General features: G+C 37.8%; 1 protein-coding gene across 1 annotated transcript in view; it reads right to left on the bottom strand.

The window, feature by feature from the left end:
- CFAP61 (cilia and flagella associated protein 61) overlaps window positions 1-26,105 on the bottom strand; it is a 428,437-nt gene that overhangs the window by 130,124 nt on the left and 272,208 nt on the right. The window contains exons 18-20 of the mRNA XM_054574135.1: window positions 24,973-25,071; window positions 20,068-20,236; window positions 7,368-7,542 (exon numbers count right to left, since the gene is read on the bottom strand). Of these exons, the coding sequence (XP_054430110.1) occupies window positions 7,368-7,542; window positions 20,068-20,236; window positions 24,973-25,071 (443 nt within the window). The remainder of the gene's footprint in view (window positions 1-7,367; window positions 7,543-20,067; window positions 20,237-24,972; window positions 25,072-26,105) is intronic.

Below are 26,105 nucleotides of genomic sequence, written 5' to 3'. Positions count from 1 at the left end.
TGCATTTACAGCAAAGTTTTAATAAGTCAGACAACTTCAGTTATCTAAAGATTAATATAATCAATGTGTTTCCACTACTTAGATGCTTAATAGCTCATGTGGTCATTGCAAATATTTAGAAGGTGGTAACGTATTACAGGAACTTCCTTTATATAATTAAGATAGAGACATCATATATATACTGTCTTGAAGTTTTGAAGTTTCATGCATATATGGAAGAAAAAGAGTTGGAAAGCTGAGGATTTCCCCTGGATGTGAGCTTTATGCTAAGAAAATCTCTCTCTCTCTTGTATGTAGTTCAGTTTATTTAACAGATAAGCAATGACCAGCTTTAGGCCCTGTCTAGGTAGCTCAGTTGGTTAGAGCATCATTCCAATATGCCAAGGTTGCAGGTTAAATTCCTGGTCAGGACACATACAAGAATCAACCAATTAGTGCATAAGTGGAACAACTAATTGATGTTTCTCTCTCTCTCTCAAATCAATTTAAAAATAAAAAAAAAGAGAAATGACTAGTTTTAGGTGATGGAGGTAAAATTGTGGGCTGCCCCACTTTGAAATGGCAAATAATAACTGATGATAAGAACAGTGTGGGCGAATTTTCCATAAAGGATAATGGAATACAACCATAGCAGTTTTCATGGGAGGCCAATCTTTGTTTCTCCTTTTAAGGAATAAGTTATGCATCACTAAGATTACATACCTGAAATGGGAAGCAGAGGGCAAGGAAGGTGCCAATAAAAAGACAACTGTGTGAAAGCTCCTCAGATTAAAGTTGGCAAGAAGGAGCACTGGGTCATTTCTCTCACTGCTAACCTGCAGTAGCTTTTGAGAAGAATTGTGTAAGGATGCTTCCAAGAGAAAAGAAGGGCTTTGAGTCAACAGCCCAGCTGGGGAAAAAGAGAAGTAATGATTTATACCAATATCTTAGATTGAAAAAGCACTAAAGCTTGACATTTAAAATGCTGGCATAAAGGAAAAGGTGACTTTTTTGCTTTTTGATACATGCTAGCAACTTTGATTGTGACTACCAAAATAAGGCAATCACACTTTAACACTTCCACTATCATAGTGCACCCAGATTTAGGAGATTCTTCAATTTGTCTTAATTGCGGGGGGGATGCCTGTTTCATCATCCTGTTTCCCAAAGGAGGTAAATAATAGTTTCAGGAGCTCAAAAAGTCACTAGTATTCAAAGGTAACACTGCTTTATAGAAATGAAATGCTAAATTAATCTTGCTATTAAGTTAAAAAATAAAATTCAGTGTTAATTTCTTTAGTCACAGATTTGTCCTAAAAGTAATTGAACAACCTTTTATGAAATTATTTTCAGTAGCTGCTAAAAAGGCATTTTGATTCTTTTAAAATGACTGCTGTAATTTTTACCACCTGGAGAATATGCTTTGCTCTCTTTTCATCATTATGCTTAATTAATACTCTAAATGTGGAGAGTTTTCTGAGAAGAAAACCAGTATTTGGAAGGAAGAAAAGGGCAGGACTTCCTGATCTAGTAATCTGGCCATGGAATCACATCTCAAGACTTTAAAAATGAATTTGAGATTTATGCACACAGATATTAATATAAATTTTTCTTCATAGTTACATATTTTTAAGGCCAGATAAAAGGCCCTTTCCCATTTCAAAAGAGACATAGGGTGGTTATGTATAATCTCATTCATCCTCAGGACAGGGCTGTCAGATAAGTTTTATTATGTTCTCCAGAAAGCACCGAGAGCTTAAGTGAACACCTTCAGGTCACACAGCAAGTATCAATGGATGGTTCAGCAGGACTCAGACCTGCCAAGTCCGATTTCCGAACCAGTGCTTGCACTTCTAGACTTATATTTACAGATGGATATGTAATACATTCTTAAAATACATACATGTATAATTGGTATTTTATCTGTATAATTAACTTCAGCAAATAACTAGAAAATGAAGTAATTTTAAATAGTCATAGAATATTAATAAACTATGAGATAAACACTCTTGTAAAAAACATATCATGTCCAGAAATAGACAAGTGAATGCTCTTTTGATTTTTTTGTGTCAAACCATAAGATTTCTATGACCCAAACCTGACCTGTCCCATTTTGCTCTACCAAATAAAAAGGAAGACTCTATTAGATATAAAATAACAAAGTCTTTGTTTGGTGATTCATGCACTATAGTTTAAATGTTAAACTTTTCCTACAAACACGCTTTTAATAAGGCAGGAAACTGTATTTACCTAAAGATGAAAATAATTCATGTCTTTTGGGTCATTAAGGCAGTTTTTTTTAAACTTGACTTTTCATTTTCAATACAGAGGTAATAGCAGATGAATTTCAATTAATTTCAATTAATGCCATAAGCTGTTATAATGCATTAGATTGCTGGGTTTTATCTGAATCCCCCCATACCCCTCTATGCCACCCAACCCCAGGGCGGAACCCTCCAAGTTTTGTTTTGTTTGCACTTGAAACCAGCATTTGAGCCCATGACATCAGCTATTCTGCTGGATAGTGGAGCAGTGCTATTAGGTTAGGATAAATTATATTTGTAAACCCATCCAACTCTAGAGCTCAGAAAACCATTTCCTTCACATTGGACTAATTCCATCAGAGAACCACTGTTCCTCTTGCAGAAGCAGAGGAAGGAGTGATAAAGCAGCGGCTCTGAGAAGAGTGGGGATATTCTGGGACGCTATCTGTGTAGAATAAACAGACAGAAATTCAGAGGACAGCAACCTCTTCCTATTGACCATCCATTGTTTCTGCTCCCCAGCATCCACCTGTACTTCTAGAACAATCTCTCCGCTGACCTTAGCAAACAAGCCTTTCCCCTCAAGTCCCTGTGCTACAGCAAAATAAGGCCTGGCATTTTCCAGGATTCTGGATGTGATTCCTGGGTGGCATCTCATCACAGTCAATGAGACAGAGGAGATTTTTTTCTCAAACTCTTTAGGGAAGGGCCTTGTCCTCATTAATCTCCCATCAACCCCACCCTGAATTCTTGAGAAGAGAAAATTAGCCCTGAGGAAGTAAAAGCTAACTCTTGTGATAAATATCCACATTCTTCCTGGTGTTATTAAGGTGACATGAACAAGAAGCAGGAATGGACAGGTGAAGGGATGGTAATGACTACAGGAACGCAGCCCTGCCTGCTCTTTATTTGTCATGATGTACTAGACTTCCAGTTTCTAGCTTCAAATACCATCACCTCATGGCTGACTTGGAAATAAGGCAGAAGGGGCTATGCCAACCCTCACCTGCATGCACAGCCTCACCACCTCCAACTGGCTACTGTAGTTTTCTTTAACTCATTCTTATTAAATTGCTTTCTCTCTACTGGATGGATGCTACGAATGGAAGGTTCATCTTCCAAAAGTGCTGTTTTGTGCACTGGTTATCCCCCTTCACTAGTACCTCAACCCCTAAAAAGTAGCCAGTTACACCTGTACTTGGCTGGACCCTGAGATTATCCACTTGTTTCTCCACTTTCATCTCCCTCTGTTGCCCTTCAAGGGTCTGCCCAGTCCAAGTTGTTGGGCCATTTTCTTTTGGACACAAATCAAATCCCCCCACTTCTCTCTCAGTTTGCTTCTTCTGCCCTTTTTTAAGGCTAAGCTCAAATCTTTTCTTTGGAAGGCTTCTCCAAACTTCACAGTCTCTAGGGCTCTCTTTAAGACCAAGTGCCTCTCTACACCCCGACTGGCACTTGGTGTGCATAGATCCCCATCTTTTGTGTAGAGACTGTGTCCTGAGCTGTGCTATCACCAGGACAATAGAGGCTCAGACTTTCATTCTGGGGAAACTTTAGTGTGTAGCAACAATTCTGTCATATGCAGTAGCAGTAATGGTAATGTTAGTAATAGTCCATATTATTGAACTCTTACTATGTATAAGACACTGTCCTGAGTTGGATATGGTGTATCTTATTTATCTCACAATAACTCATATGATGAAGATATTATCCAGAATAGGACTAATTAAATTCAATTATGAATATGACTTTAATTATGGAAAAGCTAAACAGAAAGAACTCCCTTAAGGCAGCAAGTTAATATTTTTTTCCTAACTTTTCTTACATAAGAAGTGATGTGAAAAGGGCCACTGCACAGAGTTGAATCAACTTGGTCAGCTCAGGTATCCCAGATGCCTCCCCGACCCTGGGCCGAGCATCTAAGCATTAAGAGTACCTACGTGGGAGGTGCTCTGAGATGTCATAAAACACTAGAGCTGAAGAAAATAGTCTACCTTTAAGACTAAAAAACTAATGTTTACATCCTTCTTATCAGGGCTGTTTGGTGGACAAAAGCAGGCACCCAGAGGGGTTTTATGCAGTAGCCAAATGGAGAAATACTTAAATCTTTTTAAAGAATTTCCCATTAAGTAGGAACCAGACTATTACCATATGTGACAATTAGTCAAATCACCAGAATAGCACTGATGATCTTTGTCCATCTGAGAACCAAGAGCACGAAAAAGAAGGCATTTGAAGGAAAGCATAGTGCTTCTTGCTTTCAGATTTCTAAATTTTCTGCCATATACACTCAACATTAAGAACTTGCATTGTCGCTTCCATAGCCCCTTCTCTTATTGAAGTGTTTCTTATTCCAAACACCCAAAATAGCCAATAGTTTGAATTTAAAACCCTGCATTATAACAGGATTAAGCATATGAGTCTGTCCAGAAGTTATCCAGCCATGTAATATGAAAAAATAGAGATTTTATTGAAGAAGATACAAGATACAAGAAACATTGTACATAGAACAATGACACCTTTGTCCCCTTCAAAGTAGGCACTTTGAGACCTCACACAGTTCTCCCAGTCACCATCAGCTGCCCCATCGTATTTTCCTAAATCTCATTAACAGTCTGAAATCTCTTGCCTTTCTAAGGTGATTCTAGTTTTGGAAAAAGCCAGCAGGCTGCTAAACTGGGCTGCAGCGGGGCTGAGTCACCTGGGTGATTTGATGTTTTGCAAAAAAATTCTCCATAAGATGTGATCCATGAGTAGGTGTGTTGTCCTGATGAAGCTGTCAATCACCAGTTACCCATAGCTGTGGACTTCTGAATCATCCAGATAAGTTTCCATGGAGGAATGTTCAAGCTTAATGCAAAATTTGATGTGTATTCATTGCTCTACTCACTCAGCCATATTGAATGTGATGTCCACACAGCACACATGCTCATTCAAAGGCGTCTACCACCCCCACTGACTATAGTGCAGTGAAGTCGTCATTGTTCACACATGCACATTCCAGTCTACTCTTCTTGGCTGCCAAGTTACATTGATGTCACACAAACCATTCTCGTTATATTAACGATGACTGGACTTTTTCTGGACAGACCTCATAGTTCTAAGGCATGCTTTCATGTTCTCAGGGAATTTAAGGTTTTCAAGGAATCTTGACATCTGGACTTGATGAAATGATAATGCTTTGTCACAAACTGTGTGGATAACAGCCGACTTCCTCACACTATGGCTCATCACCTATTTTTTGTAAATAAGGTTTTATTGGAATACAGCCATGCCCATTTGTTGACATATTGTCTTGGCTGCTTTCTTGCTACAGTGGAAGAATTGAGTTATTGAGACAGAGAACATATGGCCTGCAAAGTCTAAAATATTTACGATCTGGCCCTTCTAATAAAAGTCTGCTGATTTCAGATTAGAGAATTCCCTAAGTCTATGTAGATCATGGGACAATAACTAAAGAATGACTAAACTGTTGCCCTGGCCACGTGGCTTGGTGGGTTGGAGCATTGTTCCATGCACCAAGGGTTTGTGGGTTCAATTCCTGGTCAGAGCTTGTGCCTGGGTTATAGGTTCGATCCTAATTGTGGGGTGCATGAGAGGTAACAGGTAGATGCTTCTCACTCACATTGATGTTTCTCTCTCACTCCCTTTCTCTCTCTCTCAAATCAATAGAAGCATGTCCTCAAATGCAGATTTAAAAAAATGAATGTTGAAATAGGTGTAAACATATACAGATGCAAAACTGTAAATAATACCAAGTTCTGATGCAAATATGAAAATACTCTGACAAATTTTAAATCTGCTCCCAGTATGTATCTATATATTCTAACTCTTCCCAAAAGTTCCAGGCCTAGTTGGTTTTATGAGTGATTTCTGTTCAACTTTTAGGTTACATGAAATGTTTCAGACCCCAGAAAAATATGGAAAGTTTCCCAAAAAACACTTTGTGGGACTTGTATACATTTGATTGCAAAAACTTGACAAATAGAGCATAAAAGAGAAAACTACAGGCCAATCTCATGTAAAAATTTAGGTGCAAAGAGCCATTGAAGTATTAGCAAACAGAATCCAGCAATGTATTAAATCTCATTTGATACTTATTTTTAATGTAATAAATTAGTTACTTTTCAATGTAGTAAATGCAGTAACTTGACAAAATTCAACTAATACCTAAATCTTCCATCAAAAATCAAGGCAAACTATATTTAATTATAATATAGTAATTATATTAATTAATACAATAACATATTTAAATACATTTTAATATATTTATATATTTAATTTCATTCATTGATCGCCACATTCTAGGCATCTAGTGATATTTACATCCCTGAACTAAACTCGAGGTCTGGGTTAGAATCCCACCTCATCACGGGTAGTTACATAACCCAACTGAGTCATTGGCCCTCTTGGTGCTTTAGGTAAAATAAACAGGTTGTACTCTCTTCTCCAGAACTTGGCTGCCAGGTTTCAATTAAGGACAAATAGTTTCCAGGCCATGTTCTGGTTGTTTTATTAGTTAAATAATTTTAATTTAATCTAAGCAATAGAGAGGATGAAGCTTGAACAAATAGTTATGAGTGGCAGAAGCATTTTTACAAATGTTTTATGTTCTCATTTTGATTCAAAAAGTGGCATGCAACTTGAATATGTGTGTTTGTGGGAATAATTGTGCAGCAACACCAAGAAAGAGAACAATGGATTGTGAAATGAAGAAAAGAGCCCTTCAGACACAGATCTTTCTTTTTCTTCCTAGATCTTTTCAGCTTCACAAAAGGAGACATATTTTCCATATAATTGCTAAGCATGTTTGCTTATTAAATTATTCTTTAATTAGCTAATGACTTTAGCCATGCTTTGCTCTTTGGATATTCATTTTGTATAATAAAATAATTATAGATAATTAAACTATCTCAAGCCTTTTTCTTTCCCCCAGCAAACATGCTGGGTATCCAAAAATGACAGCAAGTTGTAAATTAATCTGGAAAATTAAGCATGACAGATGAATTATTTGGTTGGAATTAATTAGACACTAATTATATACTGGAACTAGATGAAGAATGAGATTTATTACAAAAAATAAAGCACTACTCTGAGAAGATACACAGTAACCAATATCCTTACCTTCTGTGATGATGGAGTTGTTTCTTATCCAAGCCAGGGCCTTCAAGCAGTCTTCTTCATCATTGAGAGTAAAATGATTACAAGGAATTTTACCAGTGTATCGCTGCTTACTGCTGTTTGGAATCTCTCTGTTTGTCAGGTGTTGACTAATATCGGCTCCTGTAGGGCATGGAACCTGAGGTATGTTACAGACACATGCTTATTTCAGTGGTAACAGGTGAAGCACTGACATAATCAATCAATCAATCAACCAATCACAGCAATGTCTAGTATAAGCATGCCTTTTTCTGTCTCCAGATAAAATTTTTTTAATTGAAACAAAGAAGCAGGATGAGCACTTAAAGCCAATTAGCAGGAGTTGCTTGATTACATGATGCTGTGTAACAAGTTATTGTATTTTACCGTGTATAATGCACTCCCACATATAATGCATGTCCATGTTTTTGTGCTCATTATTGATGGGGATTATTATACATATGGTATGTAATCATTATACCCATGTGTAATGCGCATCCTTAATTTTCCCTCAAAAATTTGGGCAATAAGTGTGCATGTGTACATGGCAAAGTTCAATATTCTAAAAGTCAGTGGTGCAAAACAAGCTTACATATTCTGAAGGTCAGTAATTTGGATAGGGCAAGGAGGGGGACTGTTTGTTTTTGTTAAGTAATGTCAGAAGACTCAGTGGAGGTTAGGGGCTGGAATCACCTGGAGATAAACCATCTCAAACCTTTTTCTTCCCCCCAGAAAATATGCTGTGCATTCAAAAAATGACAAAAAGTTGACATTATATGTCTAGCAGCTGATATTGGCCATGGGCTGGGATCTTAGCTGGGGTTGCTGGCTGGAACAACCACATGTGGCCTATCCATGTGGTTTGGGCTTCCTTACAACATGGTGGCTGAATTCCCCAGATATGTGTCCTGAGGGAAAAAACCAGTCCAGAGAGTTCCGTGTTCTTGTCTAACCTCATCTTGGAATCTGAGTGGTGACTTCCACCATATTATATTCATGGAGGTGGTCATAGAGGCCGGCCCAGGGCAAGAGAAGGGAACCAATCTATCTCTTCATGCAGGGGCAACAAAGCTGTGAAAGAACACATGGAACTGGAGTGGTGTGGCCATTTTTTGGTAAAAAGGTGCACAGAAGCAATTATATCAGGGTTTGAAATCCAAGTGCATATGGAGTTTGGGCAGAACAGAGAATGAGAAAAGTGAACTACTAGTTACTTATGAAAATTATAGGATTATTCTTCACTTTGTTAGAGAGGTACTCTCTCACCTCCATTTCTCTCTCAATACAGAGCCTCTAAGTATAACTTCTTTTCTTACTTTTGACAGAGAGTGGAAACAGACACTATAAGAAAAGCAACAGTAAAAACACAATAAAGGATGATGCTGACACTTGTCCCCAGTGCCAAGGACACTGTGGCAAATTGAGGGGCTTTTTTGTCGATCAGAGAGTTTGGCCAAGACAACTCCATCCAGTTGATGCCAGGATAGAATATGGATTCAGCATGGCCAGATCTGATTTCTCAAGAAATGTTACCTTTTTTTTTAGTGGACTCTTTGATTTTTTAAAAATTATTTCAATTCAAATTAAAATCAAACAACAAATACCACATGAAAGCCAAGTAAAATAGCACAGTTGTGTGAGTTTGAGCAGTGGCCATCACTTTTACCATTGATTTTTATTTGGTGGCCAGGTGGAGAGTATGTGGAAGATAACGAGGCCAGCACTGCGAGAAAGTATTGAAGGCAACTTGAGGCCACTGTTGGAAGATCTGAACCAGGTGTTATACATTCTCTGTACAAGGTCTCAGGGCTGTGAGGCAGGGGTGGTTCTCAGCTCTGATGAGCAAAAAGTTCAAGGGATTGAGATGAATATATGTGCAGAGGAAGATCTTTTGTCTTGACAAATGCCTTGTTATACTGGGTAGATGTGAATGCTGGCTGGTGCTTGAACAACTGGGGGCTTTACTAAAACCCAGGTGACAATTAGGAAAGTTTTTGATTATGTTCTTCCTTAATAGAAATTGTAAAGCCATGATATAGTACTGTAATGTACTTATATCCATTTCAAATTGGATTAAATATTTTTTAAAAATCTATTTTAAAAGCTGATGCCCCTTCTCCATGAAGAAGCTGCAGTAACACTTTATTTAATAAAAAATAAAACCCAATCCAATAAGTAGAGGTCATTTACTGCAACTGAAATCGTGGAGGTAAAATTCTCTTATTAGCAATATAATATGCTTAGCCATAATCACACTAAGACTTCGGTATTATTGTGTTACAATAATACCAAATTATTGTATTTTGGTATTATTGTTTTACAATAGTTATTGTAAAAACATTCCACTGAGGGCTTTGGTGAGTTAGCATCATTCTAATCCCAAAACCAGATAAAGACACTATAAAGAAAGAAAACTACAGGCCAATATCGCTGATGAATATAGATGCTAAAATCCTCAACAAAATATTGGCAAATTGCATTCAGCAACACATTAAAAAGATCATACACCATGATCAAGTGAGAATCATCCCAAGGATACAAGGATGGTACAATATTCACTACAATCAATAAAGGTAATATATCACATAAATAAAAAAGACCAAAATCACATGATCATATCAACAGATGCAGAAAAAGCATTTGATAAGGTACAGCATCCATTTGTGATAAAAACACTCAGCAAAGTGGGAGTAGAGGGACCATACCTCAACATGACAAAGGCCATACATGAAAAACCTACAGCCAACATCATACTCAATGGGCAAAAACTAAAAGCTTTCCCACTAAGATCAGGAACACAACCAAGATGTCCACTTTCATCACTTTTATTTGACATAGTATTGGAAGTCTTAGCCACAGTGATCAGACAGGAAAAGGAAATAAAAGGCACCCAAATTGGAAAGCAGGAAGCAAAACTGTCATGGTTTGCAGATGACATGATAGTGTACATAGAAAACTCTGTAGACTCCACCAAAAAACTACTCTGGCAAAGCAGTAGGATTCAGAAATGGAAAGCCTTTTTGTATACCAAAAATGAAATATCAAAAACAGAAATCAGGGGGAAAAATCCAATTTACTATAGCAAAACAAAAAATAAAGTACCTAGGAATAAACTTAACCAAGAAGGTAAAAGATCTGTACTCAGAAAATACATAACACTGAAGAAAGAACTTAAAGGAAGACACATATAAATGGAAGCATATACTGTGTTCATGGATTGGAAGAATTAACATTAAAGTGTCCATACTACCCAAAGCAAATTATAGATTCAACACAATCCCTATTAAAATACCAATGATGCATTTCACAGATATAGAATAAACATTTCAAAAATTTATATGGAACCATAAACAACCCCCAATAGCCACAGCAATTTTGAGAATGAAGAACAAAGTAGGAAGGATCACAATACTTGACATCAAACTATATTACAAGTCCACTGTAATCAAAACAGTCTGGTACTGGCAAAAGAACAGACACATAGATCAATGGAAGAGAAGAGAGAGCCCAGAAATAAACTCATGAGTCTACGATCAGTTACTATTCGATAAAGGGGGCAGAAGCATAAAATGGAGAAAAAAATAGCCTCTTCAACAAATTATGTTGGGAAAGCTGAACAGCTACATGCAAAAAATTGAAATTCGACCACCAGCTGACACCATACACACAAGTAAATTCTAGGTGGATAAAAGACTTAAATATAAATCATGAGACCATAAAAGTGCTAGAGGAGAACATAGGGAGAAAACTCTCAAATATTCCATGCAGTAATATTTTCACCAATATGGCCCTTAGAGCAAGGGACATAAAGCAAAGAACAAACAAATGGGACTACATCAAAATAAAAAGCTTCTGCATGGCTAAAGAAAACAGCAGCAAAATGAAAAGCAAACCAACTGTATGGGAAAATATATTTGCCAATGATATCTCAGACAATGGTTTGATCTCCAAAATATATAAAGAACTCACATGACTCCACTCCAGGAAGATAATCCAATTAAAAAATGGGCAAAGGACCTGAGCAGACACTTCTCCAAGGAGGACATACAGAGGGCCCAGAGACATATGAAAGGATGCTCAGCATCACAAGCCATCAGAGAGATGTAAATTAAAACCACAATGAGATACCACTTCATACCAGTCAGAATGGCCATCATAAACAGATCAACAAACAACAGGTGCTGGCGAGGCTGTGGAGAAAAGGGAAACCTAGTACATTGTTAGAATGCAGACTAGTGTAGCCACTGTGGAAAACAGTATGGAATTTCCTCAAAAAACTAAAAATGGAACTGCCTTTTGACCCAGCAATTCCATTGCTGGGATTATACCCTAAGAATCCTGAAACAACAATTCAAAAGAACCTTTGCACCCCAATGTTCATAGTAGCACAATTTATAATAGCCAAGTGCTGGAAGCAACCTGTGTCCATCAGTAAATGAGTGGATCAAAAAACAATGATACATTTACACAATGGAATACTACACAGCAGAAAAAAGGAGCTACTACCCTTTGCCACAGCATGGGTGGAACTGGAGAGCATTATGCTAAGTGCAATAAACCAGGCAGTAAAAGACAAATACCATATAATCTCAAGTATAAGTGAAACATAATAAACAAAACAAAGAAGAGAGCAAAATAGAACCAGAGATACTGAAATAAAGAACAAACTGACAGTAACTAGAGGGGAGGGGAGAGGAGCATAATGGGGTAAGAAGGGGAAAGGTTGTCAAGGAATGATTTATGAAGGACCCAAGGACAAAGCGAAAAGCAGGTAGGATTGAGGGTCAGAGGTGGATGTGTATGGGGTGGAGGAAAGTGGTGGTGGGAAAATGGAGACAACTGTACTTGAACAACAGTAAAAGAATTATATTTAAAAGAAAAAAATGAAAAAAGAAGTACACATTATTGAATACTATGTTTTGGAGGTTTGAAAATTCACCTGAATTACAATAAGCATTGTAGTATAAAAGAAAATGAAATTTGGGTAACATTATACCAGTTTAGTAAGTCATGATTTAATGAATTAGGAAAACTCCTTGACAGAAGAAAATGGCAGAACTAAAGAACAAATTGAGAGGCATTCAAGTTATAAAATTTCAATGGTTTGTGTTTCAAATAATGGGTGTATAGATTAAGTAACAAGGAGGAGATGGAGAAATAATAATAAGGCCCAAAATGAAAATTAGCTTACTACACTCCTGAAATGTAATTGTATTTTTATAACCCATATAATTCTGTGTGCACTCAAATATGTAGCATTTTTGTACACTTCTAAACTATAAAGAATTAGAGAAATTAAAGGAAAATTAATGGGATAATATATAGTTTTTAATATTCATACAGTGGCCTTTTCACAGAATAGGTAAAACTGAAACTAGGATTTTAAATCCCAAGGCCAATTAATTTGTCTACACAGAGTTTAGCAGAACTCAATAAATTAAAAAGGATCTATGGAAAATTTCATATTATGTCATCAAAGTAAGGAGAAAAATAAAGATTAAAAGGAGAGCATAGAGAGCATATTTAATGAAGAGGTACAGCCCTGGCTGGTGTGGCTCAGTGGATTGACAGCCAGCCTGCAAACCAAAGGGTCGCCGGTTCCATTCCCAGTAAAGGCACATGCCTGGGTTGCGGGCCAGGTCCTCGGCTGGGGGCATCTGAGAGGCAAGCACATATTGATGTTTCTCTCCCTTTCTTTCTCTCTCCCTTCCCCTTTCTCTAAAAATAAATAAATAAAATCGTTTTTTAAAAAAGGGTACCATCAATACTGCTATCAAAACAAGAGAGTTTTCTTATCAGAAAAAATCAGAAAGTCGATTTTACTTATCTTTTCAAAGAACTAGCTTCTGGATCGGTTGATCCTTTGAATTGTTCTTTTCATCTCTATGTCATTCAGTTCTGCTCTAATCTTGACTGTTTCCTTCCTTCTGCTTGCTCTGGGATTTATTTGTTGTTGTTTCTCCAGTTCTTGAAGTTATAGTGTTAGGTCTTTTATTTGAAATGTTTCTATCTTTTTTAGGTAAGCCTGTATTGCTATGAACTTCCCTCTCAGGACCGCCTTTGCTGTCTCCCATAGGTTTTGGACTGTTGTCTGTTCATTTTCATTTGTTTCCAGAAATTTTTTATCTCTTCTCTTATCTCATTATTGACCCATTCATTGTTTAATAGTGTACTGTTCAGTCTCCATGAGTTTGCAAGTTTTTGAAGTTTCTCTTGGAGGTTGATTTCGAGTTTCAAGGCCTTGTGGTCTGAGAAAAAATTTGGTATTATTTCAATTTTCCTAAATTTGCTGAGGCTTGCTTTGTGTCCTATCATGTGGTCTATCTTTGAAAAACTGCCATGAGCCTTTGAAAAGAATATGTATTTTTCTTCTTTGGGATGTAAGGTTCTATATATGTCAGTTAAGTCTCTTTGATTCAGTGTGTCATTCAGCGCCACGATATGTTTATTAATGTTTTGTTTGGAAGACCTGTCGATTTTTGACAGTGGGGTGTTGAATTCCCCTACTATCAGTGTGTTGCTGTCTGTATCTTTTTTGAAGTCATCCAACAATTTCCTTATAAACTTGGGGGCTCCTATATTGGGAGCATAGAAGTTTACAATGTTGATGGCATACAACTTTTCAATTACTGCATCAGATAATTCTGGATTGAACATTGCAAGCAAGAACATCACTGGCTTGTGGGAGCCCCTTGTCCACCCCTTACCCCTCAGTAAGCTAGTAACTTATGGATGACAGGGACTTCCAGTGGCTTACTTAATATCCTGTCTCCATTTCTTTCTTAGTAACAGATTCCTGGAAAATACGCCTGGCTGAAAAACTACATTTTCCAACTCATGTTGGGAGGTAGCCCTTGGGTGGGGCAACATAAAGTCATTTTGCTCTAGTGCCTCCTCCTTCCTGCTTCTCGCAAATGGAATGGCTGGAGCCACAGCATGTATTTCAAGATATTGAAGATGGAAGCCACATATTAAGAATGGAAGAACAAAATATAGAAGGACCTTGTTTCTGATGACATTAGGGAGCTACCTTACCAGACCAGAGTTACTTTTTCATAGATATTTATGAGAAAAAGAAATAAACTTATTTTTCTAGCTATGAACAGTAAATTCTAGAATTTCTATGTTGTAAAGACTTTTAAAAGCCATCAAGTGTAATCCCTGGGCCACATCTGTGACAGAGAGAGGATGTAAAGAAGGAAGAGCAAAGAGATAGAGAGAAAGGAGACAAAGGCAGTGGTGGAGAACTCATGCTCTGGAGTCAGACTGCCAGGGTTCAAATCCTTGTGCGTTACTTTATCATTGTCTGACACTGGACAAACTACTTCAACTTCACTGCACCTTGAATTCTTCATCTATAAATTGGAGATGAAAGTGGCACAGACCTCAGAGAGTTACTGTAAGGGTTACATCAGTTAAAACACATGTGGTGAAAGGCAATGACTCAACACTGTCAGATGTTCCTAACCCACTTATGAGGCCTCCACAGAGGAATCTCGCTGTCTTCTGGGGCTGGACATTCCATTTTGGAGAAGACCCTGACTCTTAGGAAGTTGTTTCTTAGGATGAATAAGCACTGTATTTCCATTACTGCTGGTGGTCTGTCCTAATTCAGTTTCCCAGGGCCGTGACATACAAGTCTAATTTATTTTCTATATCCCTTCAGGTTTTTGAGAATAACCATCCCGAATCTTCACCTCTCTTGGGTGTCTCTGAGTTTCTGGATGTGCTTTCAGCTTGTTCTTCCTCTTATTAAATGTTAGTTCAAGAAACAAATATAATACTCCAGGAGTACTTCTTTCTGTTTTTGTGAAATGTTCTTTGGCATAATCATGTTCAGCATGCAACAGGCTCATCACCTCTTTGTCACAAATTCTACCCTTTGTCTTTTTTTTTTTAATCTCAATAATTCTGCTTTGTTAGATACTAACATTGTTGCTCCTTCTAATAGCTGTTTGAATTTCCCTGGCACATTGCTGGTGCACTTTTAACAATTTTTTAATTTTTAAAGTCTGGGTGTCATTTTGTTTTGGTATATTTCTTGTAGTTTGAATTTAGTGTAAAAACAGAACTTTGGTCTTGTAACACAGCATTTTAAAACCATGACATTCACTGATATAACTATTTTTTTTTTCCTCTCACGCCATCCTTGTTTATATTTTCACATTTGAGCATTGTGGCTGTTGCCTTTGTTTTCTTCCTTTTGGTTACATGAGTGATATATTTTCTCCCATTTTATCTTCTCTGGTGTTTGAAAGGTAAACTTATTTATGCAGTTCAAAAGCATTCTTTAACCTTATTTACTCTACATATGAGTTAAGATTGAATGTTACCTTTGAGTTTCCCCATTTAAGACACTTCATATTCCTCCCTGAAATTCTCTCCCTATTTTCAACAACATGGTATTGATTAGATTTAGATTAAGATTCATTTTGTTCCCATTTTGCATTTATTCTCAGATTTACAAATTTGGATTACCTTTTAAATTGTTTGGCGCTTGCCCCTTGTTCTTTCATGCTATTGTGAAATCCGAAGTTTTCTTTCTGTGTCAGTTATTTGAATATACATTAAAGAACAGTGAAGATCATTTTTCTGAGGCCTTCTATTTTTCTGACGCTGTCTTCAAATAGAAGGGACTTAGGTGGGCATGTAATTATTGAATTGCTACATTTTCTTCAACATCCTGTGTGCCTAGTTTCATTTTCTTATGCCATTTAACACTGGAGAGGTAATTTTTTAATGCCTGCCTTATTTTTGTTCTTTTTTGGGGGAGGTGGGGAAAAGGGTTGGTAACTTGTTATTTTTCTCTTGGTTTCCCCCCTATATTTCATATAGAACCAAAATTTTTATAAGAATGTGTAAGTAGCTGAAAAAATTTTTCTTTTATTTTCCCTGGAATTTGATCAACTGGGCAATGCAGTTTTTAGATATGTAAAATTTTCTTCTAGCATATCTTTGTTGTCTCTATTCTATTTGGGTATCTTCTTTGGGAAGACCAATGATCCATATGTTGCTTCCATTCAATTATATCTTTTCATTTCTTGCATCATACGTTGCCCTTTGCCCTTGGCCCTGTGCCTCTACCCTCGCAGGGAGCTTTGTGCTTTGTCTTCAGCATCACTAACATTGTACAGCAGTTCTGCCTCTTGATTTAACCCACTATCTGCCTTTTCATCTAATCCTGAGGCTCACTCAACTTAGCTTCTGCTCTTTGTTTACTTCAGATCCCATTTCAGAGCCTGGGTGATCAAAGTGTGTGTGTATAAAGCCTGCACTTTGGAATGTTGTCAGAAGTCAGTTCTGATTTTTGCAGATGTTATCTTTCTCTTATTCTGTGTTATTATTTTTGTTTCAGTTGTATTTTGCTGTGCTATGAACTCATGCCAAAGCTTAGTGGTTTAAACAACCACCATTTTATTACTTTTCATGATTTTGTGGTTCAGAAATTTAGGTAGGGTTTGGCTGGGCAACTCTTTTATTCCATGTGTTATTGATAGGGGTCACTGGTGACATTCAGCTGGTGGGCGTCCAAGATGGCTTAACTCACATGTCTGGTGCCTTGGCAGGGATGGCTGAAAGGCTGGGATCAGCTAGAACTATCAACTGGAGAACCAATGTATGGCATCTCCAGCATGGCAATCACAAGTTACGTGAACTTCTTACATAACACACCAGGGTTCCAGAAGCAACTGTTCACGCAAAGAGACAATGAATGGCCCTTGACAGGGCCTCAGAAGTTATGTCACATCACTGCATTTGTACTCTATTGGTTAAGATAGTCACAAGCCTGCCCAGATTCAAAGGGGAGGAAACTCCACCTCTTAGATGGAAGAAACCAAAGAATTTTTGGCTTTGTTTTAAAATGCCACTTTTCTTTGACCTCTTGCTGTTATTTTGCACTTTAATCATCCTCAAATGCAGTGATGTCTCTTCATGCTTAGTGCTGTTAAGTGATGGGGGAGCAGCTTTCTCAATTCTTACAGGGAAGGCAAAGTGGTGTGCAAAACTCTCTTTCCTACCTGTTTGTAGAAGGCTATTTCCTGGGGCTGTACCATTCTGCATGCCAGGCTCTTACTTACCCCATCCAAGATGTAATTAGCCTCTGTGGAGATCACATGCTATTGCTGACCCACATCAAGCTCACCATAACTAACATCCTGGCTCACTCACTGGCCTGGTTGGATGTTCTTGCCCTACCTGCTGGCTTCTAGTAAGTGTCACCCTTTTGAGGGTCCCTATCATGGTTTTCTTATGATCAGCACCAGCCTTATTTGACTTTGACATATTCTGATTCTTCCTATTTTTGAGATAGCCCAAATCCAGGCATGGGGTAGACATTTCTCCCTCTCTGCATGCTTCTCCATGAGCCATGGAGACTGGCTGTTTCAGAGTGATTTCCAGGACCAGCATGTGCTCACCAATAAAAATAGTTGAATTGATAGGGTGGGAAAGGCAATCAGAGAGTACTGAATGTGAGCTAGATAAATCTTCATCTTCCAAAATGTCAGAAGTTGATAGATAAAGAAAAAAACTACTATAAATGCATTTTTTGGAGTTCAGTGTAAGAGTATTGAAGAATTAACAATAGAAATGCTTCAAAGTGGGTGTCCTTGGCTTAGAAGTAGAGAGCAGTCCTCCTCACATGCAACCCTACAGCACAGTTTGTTTTATTTTGTGCATGGATTACCTGATAAAAAGATTACATGATATGCATTTGGATATTAAAAATATTACATAATATTAAAGTGATACATGCCATTTAAAGGTTAAGGCTTGTAATTATATTTTGTAATAAGTTATCTTCTTGCTTTGAGTTTCTGCTTTATTTTCATCATATTTATTTGTTGTGGTTGTTTTGTAAGTTACAAAATTGGGACAAAACCCCAAAGTTGGAGAAGAAAACAAGAAAAGAAATAAGAACTGGAACCCCTCACCCCTCAAAGTGAATTCAGTTGCTTTTTTTTTTTGGTATCACTCTCTGTACCTTTAAGTTTTATGTCCTTCTAGAAAAATTAAATTAGAACTCCCTTTATCACTTCTTCATTTTTCCTGTTGTTAAAAGGGCAAGAGTTTAATGTGCCACAGACTAAAGCTGCAGGGGCAGCTGGACACACATGGGCAAATGCCCGAGTCTTTTACTCATATTTTCTGAAGTCCTTGATCATTGGCAGCAGCTGGGAATCAGTGGAGCAGGCAAAGGAGGGCAAGCTAAAGGGGCACATGGTGTTTTCTTCTGGCCTAATGCTTAAAAAGAGGAATACTTAAGTATCAAAATAACATAGTCCTTGAGTTTATTTTTATCCTTTAACTAAGAAAAAGAAAAAAGAAGAGAAAAAAATTAATTACTCAGAGGGTGATCCAAACTTTTGATACTCAGAATATGGTCTAGTCTCTAGCAGCATCTGCCTCACCTGGGAGATTATTAAAACTGCAGTTTTTATAATCTGCCCCTCAACTGCCCCTGTCCCCTTTCTGCTCAGACTCTGGATTTTATGAGATGCACAGGGGAGATGTGTGCACATGACAGTTTGAGATGAGAGATTCTATGTCAAGAAAGTTAAAGTCAGTTGTCCTTCACCTTGACTTAGGATTCTGGGAGCTTTAAAAAAATACTGATGATTGAGTCCCCACCCCATAAGAATTAAAACAGAGCTTCTGGGAGTTGGATCTAGGCATGGATATATTTTATAAGTGCCCTAGGTGATTTCAACGTGTAGCCAAGGCTCAGAACCGCAAGTAAGTGATGCTGAGAGTTGCTTAGCTGTCGGTCCCCCACCATATACTACCTCTTCTTGGCTTGGCTATGAAACAAAAACCTACATGTGTGCATGCTCATGTACACACACACACACACACACACACACACACACACCCTTTTAATCCAGGACCACTCACAAGATGGCCTAAGAGAGAGCCAGATAAAATATAACAGTGCCTCGGATGGGGATGGATTACTCCATACTCCTTGGGAACAAACCCACCACAGGGAGGCCTGTCCAGGTTTCTGGGAGAAACGTAACAAAAAGATCCCATCTGAGTTACAAAGTAAGTCTCTTTCGATTACAGAGATGCCCTATTTTGTGGGCCACATGAAATGCTAATGTGTATTGCAAAGTGAGAATATTAAAATTCACTTCCCTAAGATATTAAACAACTTCAATTATATCCAACAATGCTTTCCTGAAATGTGGTTTGAGAATTTAATCAAAACGGACAACATAGTCACTGGGTAATCAGTCACATTTCCTAGTTTTAAAACTGAGAGACAAAAAATGACACAAGGGTTGACAGAAGGTGTGCATGTTTGAAATACTTTTGCATGAGCCCATCACCACTGCCAAATGTTAGCCTCTTCAGGCGTAAATTAATTTCCCACAAATGCATGTGGGTTGTGTCTGGATTCTGCTTTGGTGAGCAGCAAGTGTTAGACTTCTGGACAACAGCTTAAAGAATGACATTTCTCCGACTTGCTGTGATTTTTATTCTTGAGCAGAATGCTTTTCTTGGAATAGGTTTCCGTGAGGGTTTTGGATACAATTCTGGTCATGTGCACGAGCTTCACAGGACACTTTTATCAATACAGCGTGGCAGCTGCCAGGCAAGAAGGTATGCTCTTCACCCAGAGAGTATGTGCCTGGTAAACACATTAACTGTTACTCACTCCGATGACCATGCACAGCCTCACCTGGTACTGCTGCCCGGTGCAGAGGATGAGGTGATCATAGAGCACGATTTCTTTTTGGGAAACCATGACATGCTTGGCTGCTCGGTCTATGGCAGTCATTCTACCAACCACGACATTGACCCAGGAGCACAGTGACATCAATGCGTGATCTTTATCATTAAAACAGTGGCTGCAGAGAGAGAAGCTCCATCAGTGACATTTGAGCAGCTGACAGCAGGCATTAATTAGACATCTGGTGAGCTGGTTCAAGTCCCTCAGTGGGCTGAGCCTGTGCTCTTACTGTGAGTATACCAGCACCAAGGCTACACACTAGGAAATTTCTCATCATGAGACAGTCACAAATTGACATCTTCCCATTATAGCTAAATAGCCAGTCCACAACAGGGAGGGTTTGTGTATATGTGTGCATGTGAATCATATATATAATGTACATCCTTTCTTCTGTTTCTGTTTCATAGTGAGTATAAATTTACTTTAGCTGTTGACTTGTTCTATTGACCATGAAAGTGACATTGCTAAGGATTCTCAAAGGCAGGGTTAAGGTCCTGAATATTGAGAACCTCCCTATTTGCTAACTCTTTTCAATAAATGACTCATTCTTAGAATGAGTGTGTGGATTTGTGCCAAAACAACAGAACACATTTTATTTAGAGAACGTGTCAATTAGGGAATTATGTTTGAAGCAACTACAGTCCCCGGAGACTTTTGAGATTCACCTTACAGGGCAAAGGTGATTTATGGAGAATTGATACTTTTGCAAACAGCAGGTCCAGGGTAGATGTGTTTTCTTGTCTGGATTCCACTGAGTTTGAGCATTCTAGTATAATGTGAGGAAACGGTGTTTCTTGTTGGTGTTGGGGTTTTTTAGAGTTTCATGAGGGGTTTTTCCAGAACTTTCTGAAAGCTATGACCTCCTGATGTGACCCTCTAGTGATTCTGTTCTGATGCCATTACAAGAGTGTAGGTGGCAGAATAATGTGTTTCATTTAACTCTAGGCTTCACTGTACCAAGGCCTGTACCCCTGCTTTGTCACCAATAAGATTGGACCCTGGGACTATGCATCCTCTTTCAATACTTCAGTTTCTTCACTCCTCAACTTGGGATAATTTTCCTCCCAACAAGCACTGACAATTGTAAGGGATAAATGTGAGGATATAAGAGATCTATTTTGTCAAGTGGAATGCATATGTGAAGGGTATTATTCTAAATGATATTAATGATATATAATCCTGTTTATTCTCCTTGGAGGCAAATAGGACTAAAGTAGTAATGGGAGAACATTTTTTCTTTTTGATCCACTTATGAGTCTGCTCTCAACACACAAAAAGAATCCTCATAATGGATGTACATTAGACCCCGTTATAGGATCTGTGAAAGAGAAGGGAGCTCTGGGCTTTGTATCTCTCCATGAAACAACACTTAAAAACAAGAAAATTTCTCCGTAATAAGAAAAGAAAATTGGGGGCTGGCCTATCACAGGAAAATAATAGAAGGTGAGATGAAATTCTTTTTTAAAAAACCATTTTGGTAGCTTTACAGAAAAACAAAAATTTAATTAATTTTGTATATTCATGAGAGACCCACAAAGGATTGTTCTCATTTGCATCACAGTCCCTGCATAATAGGAACAGCACTGTCAGTCACCCAAGATGAGGAAAAATTAAAAATAGTGCGTAGGGATTAGTCTTATGAGGATTTGCTCAAAGATAAAGTTCTCAGGGGAAATTTGGGGAAGGCAAAGACAATGTTATTTTTAATAACAGTGGGACAATAGTGCAATGTCAGAATGCATATTTCGGGGTTAAGATCTGAAGCATTGTGTAGTGGGAAGTGGAATGCCGGAGGTGATTTTTAGGAACCCTAGGAAGCATTGAAGAATGTGGGGTGCTGCTTTTGCAGTTTGTTACTATGGCATTTCTCAGTTTAAAATGTCACTGCGTAGGTAATTACCATCTGTTCTGGATATCACTATCCATTCTGGACCTTCTTTAATTTACCAATCAGGCAGGTGAAAGTAGACATTGGAAACTATGTGATATTTTCCCAAAATTATTTCCTAAGCAGAGTTAGTGAGCATTAAGATTCTAACATAACAGGGACTGTCTCATGGCTTGAGGAGAAGAGAAATACCTCCACTAGGGTTCTCTGGAAAAGAGAGAAGAAACCAAAGAAGGAACATCAATGAAATTTCATGTTTCTCAAGTAACCTTGACCCTGACTTGAAAATAACGTAAAAGGCTATCTTCACAGAACATTCTGGAGATGGCGAATAATTTTTTAAAAAGCAGAAATGCAGGATGGGAAAAATTTTGGAAGAAGACATGTGTGACAAGTGGCCTGCTTATTTAAGTTGCAGGGGCCCCATATCTGGTATCAGGAGACTTATAGGGCAGATCTGCACTTCATGGAATCAGTACCCTTTAGAACTGGAAAGAACCACGGAGGTTTCTATAAAGGATTTATTGTAACACTCTTAGAAGAAGGGATATTACAATTAACTTTCAATTATTCAGGGCTGATTGTCCAATTAGTGGATTTCTCCTGCTTCCTCTTTCTCCTGTCCTCCCACTGCCTTCCTTTCTGCTGCATCCCTAGCATGTCATTAACACCTCCACTAGACACTGGGCAGGGCCAGAGAATTAAAACAAAAACTGGCTATTAAATATAGTAACAACAATAATAAATCAAAACAATGGTTAGGGCAAAGTTCAGAATTCATATTTAAAATGAGAAATTTAAACCATTATATTTATGGATGTCAATGCATTTGTTATTTTTAAACTTCATGACCAAAGATAATTTCCTTTATTGTGATGTGAGGGACACTGGAAAGGCAACATCTTTCAATTTGTAGTTTCCAGAATGATGATAACATGAAGTTACTCAACCAGAGGCACCTGGTTGTGCCATTTAGTTCCTATGTATATACTGATTGAGATGACTTTCACAGGTACTTTTGGATGAAACTTCATCTTTTCAACATTATTTACTGAGCACCTGCTATGTGCCAACCTGTGTCCTAGATGCTAGGGACATATCAGTGAACAAAGGGGCAAAAAAAATTCCTGTCCTCATGGAGTTTACATTGTAGTTGAAGGATTGAGAATATAAAGAGAAAACATAATTTTAAAGGGCAAATTATATAATATTTACAAGGATTTCAGTACCAAGAAAAAATACAAGCAGAGTAAGGAGGACTGGAGTGTTTTAGTGTTGGTTGCAAATGAATGGGTGGTCAGGATAGGTCTTATTGAAAAATTGACATTTAAGCAAAGACTTGGAGAGAGAAAAGCAAAGATCCTCAAGGTGGGGACCTGCCTGTTCTGTTTTAGAAATGTTAAGGAGGTTGGTATGGCTAGAGTGGAAATGGTAAAAGATGAGGTCAGAGAATAAAGTAGACAGGGATTTTAGGTTGAAACATTCTAGAACTTTCTGTGATGATGGAAATGTTCTGTAGCTGTGCTGACTGATGTGGCAGCTACTAGGCACATGTGGCTATTTGAGCACTTGAAATATGGCTAACATAATTGAGAAGCTGAATTTTTAATCTCATTTAATGCTAATCAATATAAATTTACATAGCCGTATGTGGCCAGTAGCCACCATATTGGACAGTTAGGAGTTGGCATGAATTGACTCACATTTATGCAGCACTTTTCTGGCTGCTGTGTTGAGAATGTGGAGAGGCAGGCTTGTGCACGAACCAGGTGACTTTCCATCTGCCACACACAGATCCCACACAGCGAAAAGTCACTACTGGTTTTTCTCTGCTATAACATGCCTAACACAGGGGCTCATAGAAACCTTTATCAAGCTGAATGAATTAAATTCCTGTGGACATTTATCAATAACACCAACATTTCCTGGGAATCATGTAATTTAGAAATAGGGCAATGAAGGAAGGGGTGTGCATGTGTTGATCCTCTACACAGCCAGAATTTACTATTACACTAATTTTAACCAAAAACTCCAGCAAGGTTCACTTATCATACACTTTTCACAGTAACAAAAATTCAAAGTTCAGGGAATGAAATCCCCTTTGTGATAGGGGTAGGATCTGAATCTGCATCCACCTGGCTTTTTAAAAAATTTTTAAATTTTTTTACTGTACCTTATGATGGCCTTAAAAAAGAAAAAAAAGGTTCATAGTCTGATATTAGGCAAAAATGAGCCTGATTCTGCTGGCAAGAAAGCCACAGGTTTTCTCATTGTTTGATGGCAAAATAAGTGTTTTTCACAGAAGAAAGAGGATCCCTTTGTCATGGATCTTAAAATGAATACCCGGAGAAGGAACAATTTCCTTCCTCCTCATTTGAAAAATTTGAACATTGTATCTAGAGGCAGGGAGCCTAATAATTCTTGTACCCTTGTATTGCTACAGGAAATTAAGTTAATGGAAGCTGTGTGATAATGAAATGGGATTCTACTGGGATGCAAACAACAAAGCTTGCCTAGACTGGCATAGAATGTCTTGCTTGATCAGCCCCAGATTATAAATGGCTAGGCTAAGTGTAAGACCCACACCCCAGTGAGGTACTGGACCTTCATCTCCCAACTCTGAACCTTGGGGGAGCTGCCTGATCTGATGGAAATACAGACACCAAGCTCCTCTGCCCTATAGTGTCACTCAGAACCCAAATGCAGGGGTTGGCTGGGTAAGGAGGCTCCATCCCAGTTGTTTGGAAGAGGCTATAGGTCTTTCCACAAACAGAAAATGGCAGCCCAACCCTGCCATTCACTCATTACCAGGTTTGTACTCGTATCTCCTAAGTGACATCTATAAGCCAGAAGGAAAGTCCACCCAACTTTCCTCTTTCTAGTCTGAAATCTATTTAGCATAGAAATAATTGCATACAAGTCAGGACATTTAGGGCTCAGAATGAAAAAGCAAATAGAATTCATACTCGCTTGCTAAAAACTTCCTTTGTTCAGTGCCCAGTAGTTTTTTTCCAGGGAGTCCATGGGTTGAAATTAGTGTGAGATTACTAAACTTCAGGTGAGAGCTAAGGAGAAAGAAAAAAACACACAAAAGAGGTGAAAGTTTATTATATAGTTGACTCTTGAACAATCTGGGAGTTATGGTGCTGATTCCTCTTGAAGTCAAAAATCTATATATAACTTTTGACTCCCCCCAAACTTAACTACAAATAGCTTACTACTGATATTGTAAACAGTTGATTAACACATATTTTGTATATTACATGTATTAAATACTGTACTCTTACAACAAAGTAAGCTGGATAAAAAATATTAAGAAAATCATAAGGAAGAGAAAATACCTTTACAGTATTTATTTAAAAAATCCATACATAAATGGATTTGCACAGTTCACGCCTGTGTTGTTCAAGTTTAACCTTATTTCATATGCCATCCAATTGCTGAATTTTTCTTTGAACCCAGCAACTCTTTTTGCACAAACTTTCAAACAGAACCGACCATTTAAATGAAGGAAGGCAGACAGCACTGGAGTGGCTAATTACAAAAACTTCAAAAATCTGTAGCACTGTAATGACAGACACCATTAATTTTTAAAAATTTGCTTCTATGGGTAAAATGAAATAAAATCCAAAATTGGGAAGGAGGTAAATTAAGTATAAGTTGATGTAAAGTTTGAATTTCAGACTACTAAGAAACTACTTGGGATCATAACCCCTATATCTAAAACTCTTAGTACTTACAATCACGTGCTTTGCATGTCTTCATTTAGTCCTTGAAGTAGTACAATGTCATTATCTCTATTTTATTAAATAGAGCTGAGGCAATGCTGATTTGCCCAAGACAATATGGTAGGAAGTTCGGAGGCAGAGTGTGAATGTCTTCTCATCTAACCTCTACCTAACCTCTACCCCCACTGCCCTATAGACCATAAATTGTTGACAGAGATCCAAAGATCATTCAGTTCTCATCAGTCAAGATTAGCTTTATTACTTTCATATATATACAGATACCTATATGTGTATATATATATATACACACACACATATATACACACAGGAGGGGTCAAAAGTAGATTTACAGTTGTGAGTACATGAAAGTG

Source organism: Pteronotus mesoamericanus, unplaced genomic scaffold (genome assembly GCF_021234165.1).
Source record: "Pteronotus mesoamericanus isolate MK-2021 breed Mesoamerican mustached bat unplaced genomic scaffold, CSHL_Meso_final contig_25, whole genome shotgun sequence".
In the NCBI taxonomy this organism is placed as follows: Eukaryota; Metazoa; Chordata; class Mammalia; order Chiroptera; family Mormoopidae; genus Pteronotus; species Pteronotus mesoamericanus.
This window is presented reverse-complemented; position numbering and strand designations above follow the sequence as displayed.